General features: G+C 43.4%; 1 protein-coding gene across 3 annotated transcripts in view; it reads left to right on the forward strand.

The window, feature by feature from the left end:
• The first annotated feature begins 729 nt into the window (after positions 1-729).
• Positions 730-23,828, forward strand: part of LOC138513805 (transmembrane protein 176B-like) — a 164,092-nt gene continuing 140,993 nt past the window's right edge. For 2 of the 3 annotated variants that reach the window (XM_069628904.1, XM_069628906.1), the window contains exons 1-2: positions 4,913-5,000; positions 5,170-5,273. In XM_069628904.1, coding sequence (XP_069485005.1) covers positions 4,928-5,000; positions 5,170-5,273 — 177 coding nt within the window. In that variant the 5' untranslated portion in view covers positions 4,913-4,927. Of the gene's footprint in view, positions 806-4,912; positions 5,001-5,169; positions 5,274-23,828 lie in introns of those variants that run through there. The other variant, XM_069628905.1, reaches the window with a different exon arrangement.

Raw genomic sequence — 23,828 nt, forward strand, 5'->3', positions numbered from 1 at the left:
TCCTCCCTCATAACTCAGCACGGAGGTTAAAGACATCTCAAAATAGTGCATGTCAGGTGTGACATGCTAAACCAGTTCTCACCATCACATTGCGTTCTGGTACTTATATACTTGGCTTTATAGTCTGAAACTAAAAGCACAATTACTGTATAAGAATACTGACTGACGTGTGCTCAGAGCAAGGACTTGAACATTTGAGCCGTTGCAGGGCACAACTTGCTAGCTTTCTTTCTGCATATTAGTATAAATCATGTAAAGAAGGTGGGGTGGGTTAGTTCTCTGCCCCATTGTCATTCCTCCAGATTGTTGGGGTACTTCCAGGACTAAAAAGGGACTGGAAAAAAGGTGTCCAACCTCACTCCCCTGATGACACATAATTACAAATATGTTATAACCAGAGGTGGCTTGTCCATAATGGTCTAGGGGGCGTTGCCCATTATGGAGGAGCTGCGCCAAGTGTAAACAATAAGTGCTCCTTGGCTGGCTTAAACTGTCAAAGGGAAACGCCTTTGAGAGTTTTGTTCTCCAGCGCACATGTTCCATTCCACCGCTGAAGGCCGGGGGAGTTTTGCTTCGCCATTGTCACATAGACCATTGGGGATGCAGCCTGGGGAACTGCACATCTGAATCAGTGTAGTGGGCACTTCTGTGCCTCCTCGCACATTGCGATGGCTTGGGGTGGTGCAACAGGAGTGCTCTGGCTCCTGCACACAGAAAGGTATTCTTTGCTTCCTGGTTCTGTTCATGCTGCAGGAGCTGGAGGGCATTCGAAGTCACAGTGAGGAGCATCTGGACAGGGTAGAAGGTAAGATTAAGTTCTGCACTTTAACATATGTGTGAATGTATGCGTGTAGGCATGTGTGAATGAGTAGGTGTATGATGTATGGGTGTGTGTATAACTCAGTGAGTGAAAGCTGTGTGTGAAAGAGTGAGTGAATGCTATTTGTGAGGGTGCTTTTTTTGTGCTGGCCTGGGGGTTTGCAGGCAGTCAGGCAGGGAGCGGAGGTTCTTTGGCGTGGCATTTCTAATGGGTTTCTATGAATAAGCTAGCATGATAAGTGTTATAACGTGTATACACTGGCATTTTGGTGCACAGTCTAGCTATTTCTTTGGCATGGCATTTTTTTACTGGCCATCTTTGAAAAAGCAAACATGATAAGTGGTACTATGTGTCTGGACTGTCGTATATTGGTACAGCTAGTTTGTACATGTTTTTGCATTGTGGCGTGGCATTTTTAATGGCAAAGCCAATAGGAGTTTGCTTTTATTGGGATATTTCAATATATTTGGCATAACCAGCAGGGACATGCTTTCTTATAGTCTCATTAATCGCAAAGCAAACATGAGTATGTTTTTATATGTGAATACTGGCGTACATTGGTGCAACCAGCGTGGAAATGTATGGGCACTGGCAGGGTGAACATGTTTCTATAGTGGCATATATTGCGGTGAAAGGCATCATGAAAATGCATTGGGAAATCCTCCTGTGCACTGCTGGTGTCTTGCATCTATTGGATTTTTTCATGAGTTACCCTACAAAAAACAATTGCACACTGACTTTTTACCCAATGTTTTAAAGTTCGCAGTAAAAGGCACCAGTTTAACCAATTATTGCAAAAATTCTCTTGGGTGGAAACACCCCCCAAATCACCTTTGGTTGGCTCTGGAACCCTCGTGGTGCTCAGTCACTCTGGCATATTTGTGGGAAAGATTGATGCCCTTCCATTTAATAAAGTCACCATCCACCAGTGCTTATAACAGTCAGCGTGCACATCGAAAGTCCTCAAGTGTAGTCTAAGGGTAGAAGGACCCGGCTAACAAAGTATAATATCCATTGCGAAATAGGCTGCAATATTACAAGTACAGCCCCCTCCCTCCCGCCCTGTCCCACAACAGAAAATATATTATGTTTATTGCACAACAAGCAGCATGAGTGCAGGGGCGTTAGACGGGAAAGCTTCAATCATACAGAATAGGTACAGAAATTGCAAGCTACATCTAAATCTACACATTCCTGTTGTAGCTCTCTCCCTCTACTCCCGCTGACCTCATTCACCTCACCTCTATTTTAATTTAAACATTTGCCCATGTTTTTTTCCATTCCACTAACTCACTTAAACCCAAGAAGTAGGCTCATAAATGTTTCTGCTTGAATGATCCCAGAGTATATTTTTCTTCCAACATGGACCTCAGATTCTGAGACAGGTTGGATTTTCAATGAGTATATGGGGCCCAGAACCCAGTATTCCTTGTGCTTTAGTCACATTTTAAATAGATGATTTACTCAGGAGCCAGTATAGGGATTTCAGTGCTCGGGAAGTGGGGAACAGAGATTTTCAAACCAAAGAACTCTGCTATTATTTCAGACTAAGTGTTCATCTCTGACATATGAGTGCAAACTGAAGTCATACATTTAAATTCTGTCAGGTTGACTTGGCCTTCCATCCTTCAGAAGTTGATAAACTGAGTATCTTGAAGATCCTCCTTTTCTGTGGAACTATGGAAGTCAATGCCCAGGTGACTTTGCAGAGAGAACGATGATCTTGTCTTCAGAAAAGCTCTCAGAACCTGGCTGTTAACTAGACCGAAAAATACAAATCTGCACAGCACCCTGTAAAGACAGCGCCAATGAGCACTTCCAACGCCTCTAACCCCAGGATGAGACTCTAATACCCACCAGAACCACTCAGATGAAGCAGCAGGGTCCGGCAACTCCCAAAGGATGGATCTCTTGGATTTTAAAACATACTATCTATCACAAATCTGGGCCCAAAAACTGATCAGAGCACTACTCTTGCAAACAGGACAAAACAGAGACTGACTCATTCTGGCAAGCCTTATTGACATGTGCAATACAACTGTGCGCCAAACTAAAATCAAGAACACATTGGAGATCGGAACCCAGCCAGGTCAGTGTTCCTAACCTTTTCTCCCAACCGACATCACGCCACAATCATAAAATGGAACCCAGAACAGTAACACCACACCATCAAAATGAATAACAACACCACTTGAACTGCACCGAATCAGTCCATCCCTAACATTATAATAGGACTCATCTGGAACCCCAAATCATCTCCCCCTTCCACAAACCTTTAATCTACTAGCACCTTCACACTGCACATCTATAACACATACGTCAGGTATATGCCTGCTGGCACCAGTCCAACCGCAGGAACCTTGGGGAGAAGCTCAGAGATCATTGCATGGCCTGCTACATCTCTAGCTCTATCACATACTGTGCTCTGCCACAGGCTCTGCCAGTGCTGCCATCTAATAGATCTTGACTTTTTTCCTTCTAGATAGAAACATACACAAGTGTCATTTCCACAAACCACAAAGAACCATACCAGCACTCAGGACTCTGGTACTTCTGTACCGCACTCACTAACACCACGTGTATAGTGTCTCCCTCATAAACAATCCCTATGTTGGCAAAACCACACACCACAAGGCCATCACAAATTTCAGAGATGCACTATACGAGATCACTTTACGTTATACATTATCAATCATTTGGATAGTAATAACACGTACTACAGCACTGAGAAGAGAGAGGTGAAGCACTTAATGAGAGTATGATAATAGAATTATTGGTAAACCTGAAATAACGTGCCTGGGTTAGATGGAACATCGGTATGGATTCTGTTTAAAACACTGAGTGAGCATCTTAAGGAAGGCAGTTGAAGGGCAATGTTGAATTTGTGATATGTAGGTTTGGCTGGGGCTCCAAGGGTTGCACCATGAAGGTACCTGATGAAAGGGAAGAGTGGCGGGGGTGGGGATTGCAGAGTGTTCATTTCTTTTGTTATGTAATATTTCAATAATTGCTTTGAAACTACAAACGCTGATGATACAATGCGTTCAATGATAATAAACACACAGCAAAACACTTGGGCTAAATGCCTTTGGGCGCATTTTTAGCGTCTTTTGCAACTGTTGAACATAAGTTAACTGTTTAGGGTGTACATTAACTTCATTCAAAACTGGTATTGTGTTAAACCTAATCTGAACGTGTATGTCACATTTTTTAACCAGCTTGCTAAAATGTAGGTTCACTAAACCATTGTGACTTGTTGAACCGTATTTGATGTGTTACCACCTCGCCCCCTTGTTCTTTGAGGGCCCCCTCGTTACCCCCTCAAACCCCTACGCCTCCTAATATTGATTTCTAGGAACAAAACCACTAGGCGCATGACAGGGAAATTCGTTGAGGCCTTTATCTTGCTGACAGTTTTGATCTGTCAGTGTTGGATGTTGGATACCGAGATTACTCACATTTCTCTAGTTGGGAGTGTAGTTGCGAGGCTGTGCCTCATTACTAACATTTCTCTGGTGGGAGTGTAGTTGCGAGGCTGTGCCTCATTACTAACATTTCTCTGGTGGGAGTGTAGTTGTGAGGCTGTGCCTCATTACTCAAATTTCTGTAGTTGGGAGTGTAGTTGCAAGGCTGTGCCTCATTACTCAAATTTCTCTGGTTGGGAGTGACGTTGTGAGGCTGTGCCTCATTACTCAAATTTCTGTAGTTGGGAGTGTAGCTGTGCTGTGCCTCATTACTCAAATTTCTCTGGTTGGGAGTGTAGTTGCGAGGCTGTGCCTCATTACTAAACTTTCTCTGGTGGGAGTGTAGTTGTGAGGCTGTGCCTCATTACTCACATTTCTGTAGTTGGGAGTGTAGTTGTGAGGCTGTGCCTCATTACTCAAATTTCTGTAGTTGGGAGTTTAATTGCAAGGCTGTGCCTCATTACTCAAATTTCTCTGGTTGGGAGTGTCGTTGTGAGGCTGTGCCTCATTACTCACATTTCTGTAGTTGGGAGTGTAGTTGCGCTGTGCCTCATTACTCACATTTCTCTGGTTGGGAGTGTAGTTGTGAGGCTGTGCCTCATTACTCACATTTCTCTGGTTGGGAGTGTAGTTGTGGCTTGAAATGCTTCTTGATCTGTGTTCTTGTGACAGCAGAGATGGTTTCACAGGGTCAACGCTGGGACGTTGGATAACAGGTAAATTATCAAAAGGAATCTTGTAAAATACATGTGAAGCACAGATAATTGAACACGGTGTTATATGTAGTCGGACAGTAGGAGGCGCGCAGCCTCGTGAGTTCCTTGGAAGCGTTACTCGAAACCGAAACCTAAAGATTCTGGGCCCTGCCCGCTCTCTCCTCTGCAGAAACCTTCAGAGACCCTTGCAGACAGCGAGAGGGAACGTCCACCTGCTTCTCTGCTCCGGACGCTGCCGATTCCCCACTGTTGCACCAGACCTCGCCTGAGCAGGTGGGTGCCGCAGGTCTGCTATGTGGGTGGCGGCTGTGACTGTCAGATACAATGAGCGCCCCTAGCAGATTACAAACATTAATTTCACTATCAAGCCCAAACCCCCTTCGCAGCAGCTTCATTTTTAGCCAGGTTTGAGGTCGAAGTTCTTGCAGCAACAGCGATAGTGGTCTTTTTTTGCCGCTCTTTGTTTTTTTGTTGTCCTCTGTGTTTTCCACCTGCGTTTATTCATTTTTTTTGCTGTGCCCCGTCCTTCGCCTCTCTCCTTTTCTCCCCCTTTGTCGCCTCCGTGCATTTCTTTCTTTACACTGTCTTGCTGTCGTCCCGTTCCATCTTTTTCTGTCCTCTTCCATTCCAACTTGCTGGAGTTACCGCATTTTGTTCTCTTTCTTTACTCTGTACTGCCCATTGCTATTTGGTCCATTTTACTTCCGTTTCATACCTTCTTGTAACCCCTCTTTTTCTTTTCTTTCTCTCCTTTTTTTCTTCCCCTTCTCCTTTTTGCCTTGTTTTTCCTTTACTCTCGCCTGTTTATTGCCCTGTTCTGTTTTTTTTATTGTTGCCTCAGTGTTTTTCTTTTTTATTCTGTTCGATTCTACTGTTTTTCTTTCTTTACTGCGTCCAGATGCCTTTCCACGATATCTCTTTAACTTTTCTCCGTCGTTCCATCTTGCCAAATGCTTTTTTCTCCTTTCTCTGCTCTGTTTTCATGCTTTGTCTCTTTACCCCCTTTCTTTTTTGCTTTATTTTTCCTTTACCCTGGCTTGTTTATCACAATTATCTCGCTTTTTCTTCTTTTATCTTTTCTTCTTGTTGCTTCAGTTTTTTACTTTTTTTCTGTCTGGCTGTACTGTTTTTTTTTTCTTTTTTTACTCCATCCTGTTCCCTTTTCACTGTAACTCTCTTTTTCTTTTCCCCTTCTTTCCATCTTGCAACATGTGTTTTTTCAGGCCTCCACCCTTGTTACTATCACTGCTTTTGTCTTCACACCTTCATTCCTTCTTGTCATCTTTCTTTCTTTCTTTCTTTCTTTCTTTCTTTCTTTCTTTCTTTCTTTCTTTCTTTCTTTCTTTCTTTCTTTCTTTCTTTCTTTCTTCAGGAGGAACAATGCTCTTTTGATCACAAAGCTCGTACAATAAGACAAGCACGTACAATATATAAGAAATCAGATTGGACGGGAAGCAGTGAGATTCTTACAATGGGGTTAGTTTGAGGGACATTCTGACCGGGTTGTGGAGGGGAGTAAATGGACCAGTCACTGGGGACAATACATAATTGGGCATACATGGATTAAGGACAATGAACATTGGCCATTTGTAAGTGCAGGTAGGAAGTACGGCCAACTGTGCTCGGGATGTGATGATGATGGGCGAAGTGCTATAGCGGAGGCAGAGGAATTGACGGACAGAGGCAGGTTAGAGACGAGTGAAACATTTTAGCTAGCAGGCAGGTGAGAGGTAGGTTAAGAGGGTATCTCGGAGAAGAGGAGGTAGGCCTTTAGTTTGGTTTTGAACAAATCCATGTGGACTGTTTCTCGGATGTCCAAGGGAAGAGAATTGCATGCAAGTGGAGCAGGAAGAGAGAAAGAGCAGAAGCGAGAGGAGGCACAGGAAGGTCGAGGAGCCACAAGGCTAGTCGAGGAGGTAGGGCAGAGATTACGAGAAGGCTAATAGAGTTGTATAGAGGAGGATATATACAGTGGTTCCTTATCGTGGATGGATTTGTGAACCAGGAGGAGAAATGTAAATCCGGCCCTGTTTTGCATCGTCAGCCATCCAGCCTGGTGATGGCACGAGGAAGGAAGTATGAAGTGAGGATGTTCAAAGAGAGTCCTGGTAGCAAAGTTAATTATCTTTTCGAGAGGACAGGAAGCATAGTTGGGGAGATCAAGGAGGATGCTGACACAGTAGTCCAGTTTAGAGAAGACAAGAGTAATTAAGAGATGCTTGGTGGTGTTGAAAGGAATGTGGTGCCATGGTGCCTGGTTTTCCTAATATTAATTAGCTCTGTTGCTGTTCTCTTTTTCCTCCCTTCCTTTTTTCTTTGTTGCTTACCGTTTTCCTTTACTCTGGCCTCTTTTATTGCAATTCTCTGGCTTTTTCTTTCATTTCTTCTTGTTTCATTTTTCTGTTTTTTAGTTTGTCAATCAAAATGTTTTTTCTTTCCTTACTGTGTCCTGCTCTGTTGCTGTTTTAAAGTTTTATTTTTTATTTTTCTGACCTTCTATAAATGACTCTGCTGATCTGGTGTGCTCATTTCTCCACTGTCTTTCTTTGTGTGTCTGATGGTCTCTCTTGGTCTCTGGGTGTCTGCTGCTGTATGTCTGATAGTTTGTATTGCCGTCTTGTAATATAATTTAGTCATCATAGCGTCGCCACCAAGGAATTTGTTTTTTTCTTGTTGTGGAAATGAAAATTGTCTTTTCCCGTCAGGGGTGGACTGAGAGCCATGGAAATGTTTTTTTTTTAAATGTTGCACCATATTAAAACTTGTGTGCAAACCCAGCCCTTCTAAATAGGGTCCGAGAGGTCCTCCCACAAGGAAATGTGGGGATTTTTAAAAAAAGTGCATATAACATTTGTAAAGAGTGAGGAATAACATACTTCAACTGGATGAGGGTGAAGAGGGGAGATGGAAGGAAGTGGATGGGGTGTACATGGCCGCCACCAGCCCCTGTATGGGAAGGGCTGAAGCCCTCCTGCTCTGAGGCACAAGACATCATTCTGCTGTGAGGCCCAGCCCGTGGCTCCAATGGCAAGACCCTGTCGAATTACTCACCTCAGAGAGCAGTGCATTTAACATTGGCGTAACGGCAGAAGGAGCAAATGTACCAGGGTAGAGGACAAAGGCCTGCCCAGGCAATAGTAATAGACCCTCTATGATGAGGCTAAAGCCTCAACTGCTGACCTTGGCTTTTAGTTGACCCACACCTCCAATGATTAGCATCTTTGTGAAACTAAATAGCCTATGAATTGGGGTGAAGGATGATGATGCAAAGGGACCTGGGGAAGTGGAGGTACACACAACTCACAATTATAGATGGTTACTTTTCAACTATGAGGTGTAGTCTGCCTCAGGGTTCTGAGTGACATTTACACATCTCGCACTTTGCTCTCGGTGTCTATTAGGTGTCATTTGGAACCGCGCAATGGGATATTTCTGTCCCCTTAGTGTGATAGCTGCATGTCACTAATGACTCTCGAAACACCCTCAAGTGGGAACTCAGTGAGACCCCTCTTCTCCTCCAGTCCCCAGGCATTATCTGTCTGAGTCACTATGTGGGCTTTGGGTGCACATCTGCAGGTGCCAAGTCGAGGCCACAATCCCCCAACATACTACGGTTTCCGAATGCGCTGTGTCTTGTGCCCGCCAACGGGTTCAAGGAATAACATTGAAGTAGTTGAGAGGTGTGATATGTCCGGTTGGAATATTACTTTGGGCAAAGTGTATTTCACTTGTGACAAGCCTTCATCGGGATGAAGCACGTCTGTGCTTGCTGAATACCAGCAGTGCAAGCCACTGACAGAATGCATCTGGTTTATGTTATGTGGTCTTCTACCACGCACTGCTGCCACGTGTGTGTTCTCTTGGCGCTCATGGGCCATATGAGATAGCCAATGATACAATTAGGGCTCTCCTGGACCCACTTCTTACCCTTTGCGCCTCCCTGGCCCCTAAGGAAGGCCACATTTGCTGATACATTTGTAACTTGTTTGTTTTAATGTTCACACAGCCAGGGGAGTTGCTAGGTCTGGAAAAGACCCGGGGCTACGCTAATGTCGAAATTATTGGGACTGGGGGCTAGCTAGTCTTTTGGCTGTAGCTCCTGAGATTCTATCCGGGGCTACATCCAAAAGATAAGGGGCTATAGCCCCCTTAGCCCCTCCCTAGCAACGCCCCTGCACACAGCTTACTGGTACTCAGTTTATATCACGTCAGAATGATGAAAGTCTAAGGTACCCTTTTTTGTATGTACTTTGGGCTGTAGTTCCAACAGGTTATCAAAACAATAGGGAATAATAGAAGACCACTTAAGCCTAATTTCATGTTTTGAATGAGCTTAAAATTGCAATTCTGCAGGTGTGACAAGGTTGTGTCTCTCATGTTTAAAGGGCAACTCAAGTCATGCTCCAGTCTTTCCTTTAGATGCAACTGTTGGCAACAAAAATGTGAGTACCGCTCATCAATATACCTTTAGCCTCTCCTTCCCAACAAATCTGACCTTCGGCAGTCAGCATATTGCCGGGCTTCGCCATGCCCATACATTGGTGTTGTGGAAGGTCTTTCGGACAAAAATTTCCAGTCAGTCATTAGCAGAAGCTCTTAACCAGCTGAGCTATCTGATCAGCAACCTGGTGTCGTTTGTATGCGAACGCTGCCTTTAAAAGGAAGACATTTCAACATTTCAAGATGTCCGGGTCGGAGTGGAAATGCAATGATGAGTTTGCAAGTTCGCACCACTATCCGCACCCCTGCTCACTGGTAGCGACTGACATTTGCTCAGGCACCAATGAAACAGTGACACGCAGCCGGCAAAGGCGCAGTATGAAAGTTTTGCCTAAAATGTGTTCCAAATTATGCAAAGAATGTTTGTTCAGTAACAATGGAGGAAACCACTAACTGCACACTTAAGTAAGATCACAAGCTGGCCCACTCTGGCCAAAAACGGGCCCACTTTCGCCCAAAAAGCTGGCCCACAACCGTGGTCGAAGTGTACAAAAAGAAGTAGCGGAACTATGTTCCCTACTGTCATTGCCCCTTACCCCCACAAACTCAATTGATACACCACCTACAAACCCCCAAACACATGCACCTGCTGTTTAAGGGAACGTTCAGTGCACTGCACTGAAAGTGCAAGTTTCAACTTATTCCTACGCTTTTATTTTAAAACAAAACCATTCTGCAACGGTTTCTTTTTAAAATAAAAGTATAGGAACAGTAAAATGTTATTTAAAAAAGTAGAGTAGCACCGCTCCCACCCACTCGACCACTGGCCCACACCAGCATGTTGTTAAACTGGGAGCGCCAAAAGGATAACTGCGCCTAACGCACCGCGCCGAAGCTGCTGGCGCCCAAACTCTTGTGCCGAAAGAGGGCGCACAGTGTTGTGCTTGCTCCTCGGACATTTCCCTATGGGCTAGTCCGAGCTTGGTTACTGGGGCTGAAGGCTCATGTCACTGACTGGCCATTTTGCGCAGTATTTTCGTTCCTCTCTGTTTACCCTCCCGGTTGAACCCTGCCTTCACATGTAACCTTCGGGAAGGTGCTGCGATTCTCGGTCCAGGAAGTGCTTATATGTGTTTTGAAGCTCTTGTCTATTCCGAGAAACTGCTTGAATAGAAAGAGGTTTGGGTCTCTGCTTACTGCAGGCACGCACTGCCCACGCAGGCCTCCTGGGAAAGCCCCATGTTCCAGGAAACACTGAAATGACTGAAAATGAGTCACATGACCTCTCTTTCTGACAACCAGTCAGGGAAACGATGGCTGCCAAAATGCCATGTGTAACATAACTCTGAACCCCCTCATTTCTTGGGGACATTGGATTGTTTCTTAGTGTCCAGCCCCACAAGTCTTTTAAAAAAAAGAAATAACATTTTAGGAGATTGTTGCTTTAATGCAGTGGACTCCCAACTGTTTTATACTGAGCCTTCTTAAGCAAAAGGATGCTTCAGGGGCAGCACCAAATGCGAAAACCTCTTGCCTTTAATATTATAAGCAGTCACCTGAACTGCCTTCCGTTTTCCTGCACACCCTCTAAGAATAGTGGCTACCATTACTGCAATTAATAATATCCACTTATCATAGTTGGTCAGCTTTAAAATCTTGGAGGTGTGACACAATACATACATTGCAGTACAGAGAGTGGCAGTTCAATGGCCTAACTTAAAGCCATTTCTCTCAAGCTAAATGTTCCTTGCAATACATATAGTTCATTTTTCATAATGGGCAGTTTATGTACTTTGGGCTATAGTTCCAACAGGTTATCAAAACAATAGGGAATAATGGAAGACCAGTTAAGCCTAATTTCATGTTTTGAATGAGCTTAAAATTTCAATTCTGCAGGTGTGACAACGTTGTGTCTCTCATGGTTAAAGGGAAACTCAAGTCATGCTCCAGTCTTTCCTTTAGATGCAACTGTTGGCAACAAAAATGTGAGTACCGCTCATCAATATACCTTCGGCAGTCAGCATATTGCAGGGCTTCACCATGCCCATACATTGGTGTTGTGGAGGGTCTTTCGGACAAAAAATGTCCAGTCATTCCCGATTCCGATCCACACATCTTGCTTTATCTCTGGGATGCTAAACACGTAAGGACTGGATTCTCCCGGGATTTGTATTTTCCAGATGTCACGGTAGGCTACATAGTACCATCTGCAGCGGGCCCAATTCCTCAGGTTTACTCTGATACATTGGGGACCACAACCCTTGAACAGGCCCATACTTGCTAAAGGAGCATCTCACCATCTCAAGGTCACTCCGCAAGTTGGAGGACTTCCACAAATGCCTCCAGGGCCACAACGTTGCAGGGACACCAGATTCGTCATTAAGTGCATTTGGCCAGGTCTGATGCTTGACGTCATCACTGATTGGTTTTAGCTGGTTATTTAAGTAATCTTTCACTTCTCTGCATGCAATATCCCATTAAATTCTTTGACGTGCACTTATGATGTTAGATATAAGATTTGTTAGTGCAGTCTGCCGATACTGCTTAAACTTTCAATGACATGCAGTTCTCGTAAGCTTCTGGCTATATTGTTCAGTTGCGGCCATGCAATTAGTCAGCTACCTTTCTCTCTCTCTTCATCCCCCAATCTTTCATCATGGACAGTTCCCATATAAATATTCCAGGCTGAGGTAATTGAATTCATCCAAATACGACCTTCCACACCCCTGCACGCTCTGCTTCTCACTGTCAGCATATCTTTCTGTTGTGCCAGTTGGGGGAGGGGTAAGGTAACCACTGGTGTGCATATAGTTCAGCATGCAGACAGGTTATCTAAGCAAGCAATTTCATTGTCTCCCATGCAATAACACTTAGTTGATAGTTTGGAATGAATTTCAAACATAAACCGAAAAAGATCTGTCCCGAGCAACTTCCTCCTCTTCCAGGGGCACACGGAAACTAGAGTGATCATTGCCGTCACATTTGATAATATAACTCACCCTTAAAGAATTCATGTACCATTACTAGGTCTTTTGCCTCTGTCATCTGTTGGACTGCTGAACTGTGGAACTTGCCTTGCTCTAGAAAATATCGATGAATGTAACAGTAGGATATCAGATTAGACTTGTTGTGCCGGTCTGCCACCATCAATGTTTAACCTTTGGTGCCAATTTTGTAATCTTCTCAGTCTTTACAACCCTTTTTTTCTGGCCAACTCTGAATCAGGGGCTACTTTTGCAATCAGCACTTTTTTCCAAAGGTTTGGTCCCCAATATGGTAACGTCTTGCAGGTGGATGGAACTTGTCAAAGCGTGCACTCAATGGTCCTGGGGATATACCTCAAGTAATATGTGATACCACATTCCTATGAGGCAGTCCCCCAATTCCCTCCATGGCAAACAACAATCGATTGATTGGCGCCAGCACCATGGCCTGATTCTAACTTGTTCTGTGGTAATGCCTTGAGTGCCTTTTATCTCTTGCTGTAGTACCAGTCTTTCATTTTAAGGAAAACACGTAGTGAAATTTCTCTCTCCTAAATTCTAGTTGAAGTGAAATATAATTATCTTACTGAGCAAGGTGAGCAAAAACAAAGAGGTGATGGCTGGAAGGTTGGAAGGTTTAGAATTAATCTTAAACCTCTGGCAATTTCTCTGGCCACCCTCCAGACCATCTTTCTTCGCCTGCCAAGCCATCACAGAAAGGGGAAAGACCATATGCAAATCAGGCTTGGTCCCACCCCCAAAGGGGCAGTCCAGCCCGAACTGCTAGGTCACGGCCCTTCTGCGCGAGACCACAAGCATGCTCAGACATGTTTCGGCCTCAAAATGAGCACCAGGATTTGCAGATGCTGCTTCGATTGGTGGCATTGCTGGCCGACAGAATCCCGCACGGATCCAGGCTGAAACATCTCGGCAGTGCAGTGCAGTTTCTGTATCGCTCGATGACAGTTTTTTCTTCAATGTTTGTTTTATCAGCACAAAGGACCCAGGCTGGAAAGGGTGATGCTGTTCTCTCGGCAGATCCTGTTGAACGTGTCTATAAACAAATTGTACTACTTTGACTAGTTCTTGGCAATACTTCAATACAGTGTCCTTCAAAAGCTACACATTAGCACAGTTCAAAAGAAACAGTGAAGCTTCTGTTAAGCGCATTGGTCTGTGAATGAGGATATAATGCAGGCTCAAGCTGGTAATTCTGTTTACAGTTTCTTGCATGCTCATCTGGACAAGCAGTAGCAGATCATGCCACTTCAAACCGGTCTCTGCGCATATTTAAGTATTCTTGTTTTAAAGGACCCAATTTTGTCTTTTCTTTACCTCACTGATTGTGGACAATAGGGATAATGCAGCTCTTGCTGAATATTCAGTAACTCATAAAGCTCTTGTAACAGACCTACTATATATTTTTTTAAATTTTATTTTATTGTTTATGGTTTACAAAAGAAACCTTTACAAAATCATTGAATAAGAAAGAGAAAAAGCATCAGTATAGGAAAAAGGAAAAAACAAAAAAAAAACATTAAAAAAGGAACATACATTACTGTTACGTTACAAATTGATTTCAGTTCATAGCAGATATGTTACTAAACCACGTAAAGACCACATATCCTTTTTTTATAAGTGAGGAACATAGAGGAATGAATTAAAAAAATTCAGTGCAAGTTAAAATTTTCAACACAATTTTTAGTACTTAAGAAAGAGAAACTTCCCTTTACATATAAACAATTTTTGCAAGAGTATCAATTAAAATTTCAGGTTTTTGTATGCATACATGGAAAAATCGATGGTATAGAAAGATAAAATTCATCATACAAATTAATCAAAGGGAAGGGGGATACAGATCAAGAGATTTGATAAAACCTGCCACAGCAAGCCCATCTTTAATTTTAGAGATGGAAAGAGACTGGAACCAAATAACATTTTCTGCCCCCAACAGTCCCAGGGTGTTGAATCTACCAAATAGATGCCCCTAAGACCTTTCAGAGCAACGCAATTTAAAGAAAAATGGCGCGTAGATTCAATTACCCCAGGAATATGACAGAATCGGCATGAAAGGTCCAAATCACTAATCTCCTTCCTTCTGTAGAGGACTTCCTTAGAAGGTAGGAGATTCCATCTAAGTTTAAGGAGAAGTGAATGATAGTAGTGGTTAGGGAATTGAGTCAAAATAAAAGACAGGCAGCCTCTCTTCTTATGGTCAAATTGCAAATCACTGAGAGATGGGTAAGCATGCAATTTTTCCAGCGTGTTACTCCAATCGCAAGTGAAAAGACATTCTTTGACTTTGTTAGGGTTAGTTAACAGGGTATCCCTATCAGTGGAAAGATCTGATAGAGTCCTGTCGCAGAGGTCACTAAACCTCGAAAGATATGCATTTCGGTCCAGTGATCCCTGCAAAAAGAGCATCTTACCCACATCAACATAAAGGGTATCCTGTTTAGGAGAGAGCAGGGCAGAAAAAAGTGTAAGAACTCTCCATAAAATTCTGGCTCGCAAAGAGACTAAACCAGTTCATACCTTATGACCACTATTGGAACACAGGCAGTTTCATAACTTTTCTCCAGTAGATACCCTCAAGGGTGTCCCAGAAGGTCAGGATGACTAGATAATGCAGTTCCATTCCATATATTAGTTTTGGAAACACCTTTCCTTTGAAGAAATCTACTACAGGTTTGAAGGAAAACATGCCATATTTGTTGTCTAGCTTAATAGATTGAGAAATAAGCGGGAGTATTTTATGTCTAAGGGAACGTCTTAATTCAATGGCCGACAGTTGGGCCAGAATAAGGAATCCCAAATAGACAATTTTGTGTGCTCTGATGATATTTTCACCACCAATTTTCCACACTTTTCTGTTACCTTTTCTCCCCCTGGAGAAGACCACTGTTCGGGTTTTGCTCGGGTTAATTTTTAAACCGTTAAGAAAGGCATATTCTTCAAATTTGCAAATAAGTCTCTGTAAGCCGACTTTGGTGTGATCAAAGAGAAGAAAATCGTCGGCGTATGCCAGCCATGAGAGCCTGAGATCCCCCAATTTTGCATTTACCATAACTGTATTTCCAAGAAATGTCCCTACATCTGCCAGGTAAAGGATAAAAAGGCATGGAGCTAATGAACAACCTTGTCTGACCCCAATACGAGTCCTTATCCTTCTAGAGAGATTTCCTTCAAGGTCGATCCTAATATGGACCCCCGAGTTCTCATACATTGCCATGATTAGAGTGAGAAGACCTGCCGTAATCCCCCACTTAGTTAGTTTTTCCCTGAGTCTCGACCTAATTACTAAATCAAATGCATTTGACAGGTCGATTGAAACAACTTAGAGAGAACCACCATATTTTCCCCATGTTGAACTTTGTAGGGCAGTTAAGATAAGTCCATTGAGATTGGTTGAATGGCCAACCCTGAAGCCTGTTTGTTGCTTTGGGAGGATATGATTTTCCTTGATCCAGACATTGAGGTGGGAGAAAAGCATAGCGGCAAAGAGCTTACAGTCCGCATCGATGAGAGAGATTGATCTATAATTCTTGACCAAAGTTCGTAAGCCTCTCTTAAAGATGGGGACAATACATCATTGGGCATACATGGATTAAGGACAATGAACATTGGCCATTTTTAAGTGCAGGTAGGAAGTACGGCCAACTGTGCTCGGGATGTGATGATGATGGGCGAAGTGCTATAGCGGAGGCAGAGGAATTGACGGACAGAGGCAGGTTAGAGACGAGTGAAACATTTTAGCTAGCAGGCAGGTGAGAGGTAGGTTAAGAGGGTATCTCAGAGACGAGGAGGTAGGCCTTTAGTTTGGTTTTGAACAAATCCATGTGGACTGTTTCTCGGATGTCCAAGGGAAGAGAATTGCATGCAAGTGGAGCAGGAAGAGAGAAAGAGCAGAAGCGAGAGGAGGCACAGGAAGGTCGAGGAGCAACAAGGCTAGTCGAGGAGGTAGGGCAGAGATTACGAGAAGGCTAATAGAGTTGTATAGAGGAGGATATGTACGTGGTGCCTTATCGTGGATGGATTTGTGAACCAGGAGGAGAAATGTAAATCTGGCCCTGTTTTGCATCGTCAGCCATCCAGCCTGGTGATGGTACGAGGAAGGAAGTATGAAGTGAGGATGTTCAAAGAGAGTCCTGGTAGCAAAGTTAATTATCTTTTCGAGAGGACAGGAAGCATAGTTGGGGAGATCAAGGAGGATGCTGACACAGTAGTCCAGTTTAGAGAAGACAAGAGTAATTAAGAGATGCTTGGCGGTGTTGAAAGGAATGTGGTGCCATGGTGCCTGGTTTTCCTAATATTAATTAGCTCTGTTGCTGTTCTCTTTTTCCTCCCTTCCTTTTTCCTTTGTTGCTTACCGTTTTACTTTAAACTGGCCTCTTTTATTGCAATTCTCTGGCTTTTTCTTTCATTTCTTCTTGTTTCATTTTTCTGTTTTTTAGCTTGTCAATCAAAATGTTTTTTTCTTTCCTTACTGTGTCCTGCTCTGTTGCTGTTTTAAAGTTTTATTTTTTATTTTTCTGACCTTCTATAAATGACTCTGCTGATCTGGTGTGCTCATTTCTCCACTGTCTTTCTTTGTGTGTCTGATGGTGTCTCTTGGTCTCTGGGTGTCTGCTGCTGTATGTCTGATAGTTTGTATTGCCGTCTTGTAATATAATTTAGTCATCATAGCGTCGCCACCAAGGAATTCGTTTTTTTCTTGTTGTGGAAATGAAAATTGTCTTTTCCCGTCAGGGGTGGACTGAGAGCCATGGAAATGTTTTTTTTTTAAATGTTGCACCATATTAAAACTTGTGTGCAAACCCAGCCCTTCTAAATAGGGTCCGAGAGGTCCTCCACAAGGAAATGTGGGGATTTTTAAAAAAGTGCATATAACATTTGTAAAGAGTGAGGAATAACATACTTCAACTGGATGAGGGTGAAGAGGGGAGATGGAAGGAAGTGGATGGGGTGTACATGGCCGCCACCAGCCCCTGTATGGGAAGGGCTGAAGCCCTCCTGCTCTGAGGCACAAGACATCATTCTGCTGTGAGGCCCAGCCCGTGGCTCCAATGGCAAGACCCTGTCGAATTACTCACCTCAGAGAGCAGTGCATTTAACATTGGCGTAACGGCAGAAGGAGCAAACGTACCAGGGTAGAGGACAAAGGCCTGCCCAGGCAATAGTAGTAGACCCTCTATGATGAAGCTAAAGCCTCAACTGCTGACCTTGGCTTGTAGTTGACCCACACCTCCAATGATTAGCATCTTTGTGAAACTAAATAGCCTATGAATTGGGGTGAAGGATGATGATGCAAAGGAACCTGGGGAAGTGGAGGTACACACAACTCACAATTATAGATGGTTAGCTTTCAACTATGAGGTGTAGTCTGCCTCAGGGTTCTGAGTGACAATTTAGACATCTCGCACTTTGCTCTCGGTGTCTATTAGGTGTCATTTGGAACCGCGCAATGGGATATTTCTGTCCCCTTAGTGTGATAGCTGCATGTCACTAATGACTCTCAAAACACCCTCAAGTGGGAACTCAGTGAGATCCCTCTTCTCCTCCAGTCCCCAGGCATTATCTGTCTGAGTCACTATGTGGGCTTTGGGTGCACATCTGCAGGTGCCAAGTCGAGGCCACAATCCCCCAACATACTACGGTTTCCGAATGCGCTGTGTCTTGTGCCCGCCAACGGGTTCAAGGAATAACATTGAAGTAGTTGAGAGGTGTGATATGTCCGGTTGGAATATTACTTCGGGCAAAGTGTATTTCACTTGTGACAAGCCTTCATCGGGATGAAGCACGTCTGTGCTTGCTGAATACCAGCAGTGCAAGCCACTGACAGAATGCATCTGGTTTATGTTATGTGGTCTTCTACCACGCACTGCTGCCACGTGTGTGTTCTCTTGGCGCTCATGGGCCATATGAGATAGCCAATGATACAATTAGGGCTCTCCTGGACCCACTTCTTACCCTTTGCGCCTCCCTGGCCCCTAAGGAAGGCCACATTTGCTGATACATTTGTAACTTGTTTGTTTTAATGTTCACACAGGACACAGCTTACTGGTACTCAGTTTATATCACGTCAGAATGATGAAAGTCTAAGGTACCCTTTTTTGTATGTACTTTGGGCTGTAGTTCCAACAGGTTATCAAAACAATAGGGAATAATAGAAGACCACTTAAGCCTAATTTCATGTTTTGAATGAGCTTAAAATTTCAATTCTGCAGGTGTGACAAGGTTGTGTCTCTCATGGTTAAAGGGAAACTCAAGTCATGCTCCAGTCTTTCCTTTAGATGCAACTGTTGGCAACAAAAATGTGAGTACCGCTCATCAATATACCTTTAGCCTCTCCTTCCCAACAAATCTGACCTTTGGCAGTCAGCATATTGCCGGGCTTCACCATGCCCATACATTGGTGTTGTGGAAGGTCTTTCGGACAAAAATTTCCAGTCAGTCATTAGCAGAAGCTCTTAACCAGCTGAGCTATCTGATCAGCAACCTGGTGTCGTTTGTATGCGAACGCTGCCTTTAAAAGGAAGACATTTCAACATTTCAAGATGTCCGGGTCGGAGTGGAAATGCAATGATGAGTTTGCAAGTTCGCACCACTATCCGCACCCCTGCTCACTGGTAGCGTCTGACATTTGCTCAGGCACCAATGAAACAGTGACACGCAGCCGGCAAAGGCGCAGTATGAAAGTTTTGCCTAAAATGTGTTCCAAATTATGCAAAGAATGTTTGTTCAGTAACAATGGAGGAAACCACTAACTGCACACTTAAGTAAGATCACAAGCTGGCCCACTCTGGCCAAAAACGGGCCCACTTTCGCCCAAAAAACTGGCCCACAACCGTGGTCGAAGTGTACAAAAAGAAGTAGCGGAACTATGTTCCCTACTGTCATTGCCCCTTACCCCCACAAACTCAATTGATACACCACCTACAAACCCCCAAACACATGCACCTGCTGTTTAAGGGAACGTTCAGTGCACTGCACTGAAAGTGCAAGTTTCAACTTATTCCTACGCTTTTATTTTAAAACAAAACCATTCTGCAACGGTTTCTTTTTAAAATAAAAGTATAGGAACAGTAAAATGTTATTTAAAAAAGTAGAGTAGCACCGCTCCCACCCACTCGACCACTGGCCCACACCAGCATGTTGTTAAACTGGGAGCGCCAAAAGGATAACTGCGCCTAACGCATCGCGCCGAAGCTGCTGGCGCCCAAACTCTTGTGCCGAAAGAGGGCGCACAGTGTTGTGCTTGCTCCTCGGACATTTCCCTATGGGCTAGTCCGAGCTTGGTTACTGGGGCTGAAGGCTCATGTCACTGACTGGCCATTTTGCGCAGTATTTTCGTTCCTCTCTGTTTACCCTCCTGGTTGAACCCTGCCTTCACATGTAACCTTCGGGAAGGTGGTGCGATTCTCGGTCCAGGAAGTACTTATATGTGTTTTGAAGCTCTTGTCTATTCCGAGAAACTGCTTGAATAGAAAGAGGTTTGGGTCTCTGCTTACTGCAGGCACGCACTGCCCACGCAGGCCTCCTGGGAAAGCCCCATGTTCCAGGAAACACTGAAATGACTGAAAATGAGTCACATGACCTCTCTTTCTGACTACCAGTCAGGGAAACGATGGCTGCCAAAATGCAATGTGTAACAGAACTCTGAACCCCCTCATTTCTTGGGGACATTGGATTGTTTCTTAGTGTCCAGCCCCACAAGTCTTTTAAAAAAAAGAAATAACATTTTAGGAGATTGTTGCTTTAATGCAGTGGACTCCCAACTGTTTTATACTGAGCCTTCTTAAGCAAAAGGATGCTTCAGGGGCAGCACCAAATGCGATAACCTCTTGCCTTTAATATTATAAGCAGTCACCTGATCTGCCTTCCGTTTTCCTGCACACCCTCTAAGAATAGTGGCTAACATTACTGCAATTAATAATATCCAATTATCATAGTTGGTCAGCTTTAAAATCTTGGAGGTGTGACACAAAATATACATTGCAGTACAGAGAGTGGCAGTTCAATGGCCTAACTTAAAGCCATTTCTCTCAAGCTAAATGTTCCTTGCAATACATACAGTTCATTTTTCATAATGGGCAGTTTATGTACTTTGGGCTATAGTTCCAACAGGTTATCAAAACAATAGGGAATAATGGAAGACCAGTTAAGCCTAATTTCATGTTTTGAATGAGCTTAAAATTTCAATTCTGCAGGTGTGACAACGTTGTGTCTCTCATGGTTAAAGGGAAACTCAAGTCATGCTCCAGTCTTTCCTTTAGATGCAACTGTTGGCAACAAAAATGTGAGTACCGCTCATCAATATACCTTCGGCAGTCAGCATATTGCAGGGCTTCACCATGCCCATACATTGGTGTTGTGGAGGGTCTTTCGGACAAAAAATGTCCAGTCATTCCCGATTCCGATCCACACATCTTGCTTTATCTCCGGGATGCTAAACACGTAAGGACTGGATTCTCCCGGGATTTGTATTTTCCAGATGTCACGGTAGGCTACAAAGTACCATCTGCAGCGGGCCCAATTCCTCAGGTTTACTCTGATACATTGGGGACCACAACCCTTGAACAGGCCCATACTTGCTAAAGGAGCATCTCACCATCTCAAGGTCACTCCGCAAGTTGGAGGACTTCCACAAATGCCTCCAGGGCCACAACGTTGCAGGGACACCAGATTCGTCATTAAGTGCATTTGGCCAGGACTGATGCTTGACGTCATCACTGATTGGTTTTAGCTGGTTATTTAAGTAATCTTTCACTTCTCTGCATGCAATATCCCATTCAATTCTTTGACGTGCACTTATGATGTTAGATATAAGATTTGTTAGTGCAGTCTGCCGATACTGCTTGAACTTTCAATGACATGCAGTTCTCGTAAGCTTCTGGCTATATTGTTCAGTTGCGGCCATGCAATTAGTCAGCTACCTTTCTCTCTCTATTCATCCCCCAATCTTTCATTATGGACAGTTCCCATATAAATATTCCAGGCTGAGGTAATTGAATTCATCCAAATACGACCTTCCACACCCCTGCACGCTCTGCTTCTCACTGTCAGCATATCTTTCTGTTGTGCCAGTTGGGGGAGGGGTAAGGTAACCACTGGTGTGCATATAGTTCAGCATGCAGACAGGTTATCTAAGCAAGCAATTTCATTGTCTCCCATGCAAGACAATAATACTTAGTTGATAGTTTGGAATGAATTTCAAACATAAACCGAAAAAGATCTGTCCCGAGCAACTTCCTCCTCTTCCAGGGGCACACGGAAACTAGAGTGATCATTGCAGTCACATTTGATAATATAACTCACCCTTAAAGAATTCATGTACCATTACTAGGTCTTTTGCCTCTGTCATCTGTTGGACTACTGAACTGTGGAACTTGCCTTGCTCTAGAAAATATCGATGAATGTAACAGTAGGATATCAGATTAGACTTGTTGTGCCGGTCTGCCACCATGAATGTTTAACCTTTAGTGCCAATTTTGTAATCTTCTCAGTCTTTACAACCCTTTTTTTCTGGCCAACTCTGAATCAGGGGCTACTTTTGCAATCAGCACTTTTTTTCCAAAGGTTTGGTCCCCAATATGGTAACGTCTTGCAGGTGGATGGAACTTGTCAAAGCGTGCACTCAATGGTCCTGGGGATATACCTCAAGTAATATGTGATACCACATTCCTATGAGGCAGTCCCCCAATTCCCTCCATGGCAAACAACAATCGATTGATCGGCGCCAGCACCATGGCCTGATTCTAACTTGTTCTGTGGTAATGCCTTGAGTGCCTTTTATCTCTTGCTGTAGTACCAGTCTTTCATTTTAAGGAAAACACGTAGTGAAATTTCTCTCTCCTAAGTTCTAGTTGAAGTGAAATATAATCATCTTACTGAGCAAGGTGAGCAAAAACAAAGAGGTGATGGCTGGAAGGTTGGAAGGTTTAGAATTAATCTTAAACCTCTGGCAATTTCTCTGGCCACCCTCCAGACCATCTTTCTTCGCCTGCCAAGCCATCACAGAAAGGGCAAAGACCATATGCAAATCAGGCTTGGTCCCACCCCCAAAGGGGCAGTCCAGCCCGAACTGCTAGGTCACATCCCTTCTGCGCGAGACCACAAGCATGCCCAGACATGTTGTGGCCTCAAAATGAGCACCAGGATTTGCAGATGCTGCTTCGAATGGTGGCATTGCTGGCCGACAGAATCCCGCACGGATCCAGGCTGAAACATCTCGGCAGTGCAGTGCAGTTTCTGTATCGCTCGATGACAGTTTTTTCTTCAATGTTTGTTTTATCAACACAAAGGACCCAGGCTGGAAAGGGTGATGCTGTTCTCTCGGCAGATCCTGTTGAACGTGTCTATAAACAAATTGTACTACTTTGACTAGTTCTTGGCAATACTTCAATACAGCGTCCTTCAAAAGCTACACATTAGCACAGTTCAAAAGAAACAGTGAAGCTTCTGTTAAGCGCATTGGTCTGTGAATGAGGATATAATGCAGGCTCAAGCTGGTAATTCTGTTTACAGTTTCTTGCATGCTCATCTGGACAAGCAGTAGCAGATCACGCCACTTCAAACCGGTCTCTGCGCATATTTAAGTATTCTTGTTTTAAAGGACCCAATTTTGCCTTTTCTTTACCTCACTGATTGTGGACAATAGGGATAATGCAGCTCTTGCTGAATATTCAGTAACTCATAAAGCTCTTGTAACAGACCTACTATATATATTTTTTTAAATTTTATTTTATTGTGTATGGTTTACAAAAGAAACCTTTACAAAATCATTGAATAAGAAAGAGAAAAAACATCAGTATAGGAAAAAGGAAAAAACAAAAAAAAACATTAAAAAAGGAACATACATTACTGTTACGTTACAAATTGATTTCAATTCATAGCAGATATGTTAATAAACCACGTAAAGACCCACATATCCTTTTTTTTTATAAGTGAGGAACATAGAGGAATGAATTAAAAAAATTCAGTGCAAGTTAAAATTTTCAACACAATTTTTAGTAGTTAAGAAAGAGAAACTTCCCTTTACATATAAACAATTTTTGCAAGAGTATCAATTAAAATTTCAGGTTTTTGTATGCATACATGGAAAAATCGATGGTATAGAAAGCTAAAATTCATCATACAAATTAATCAAAGGGAAGGGGGATACAGATCAAGAGATTTGATAAAACCTGCCACAGCAAGCCCATCTTTAATTTTAGAGATGGAAAGAGACTGGGACCAAATAACATTTTCTGCCCCCAATAGTCCCAGGGTGTTGAATCTACCAAATAGATGCCCTTAAGACCTTTCAGAGCAACGCAATTTAAAGAAAAATGGCGCGTAGATTCAATTACCCCAGGAATATGACAGAATCGGCATGAAAGGTCCAAATCACTAATCTCCTTCC

The sequence above is a fragment of the Ambystoma mexicanum genome, chromosome 12, assembly GCF_040938575.1.
Source record: "Ambystoma mexicanum isolate Mex_15411 chromosome 12, UKY_AmexF1_1, whole genome shotgun sequence".
In the NCBI taxonomy this organism is placed as follows: Eukaryota; Metazoa; Chordata; class Amphibia; order Caudata; family Ambystomatidae; genus Ambystoma; species Ambystoma mexicanum.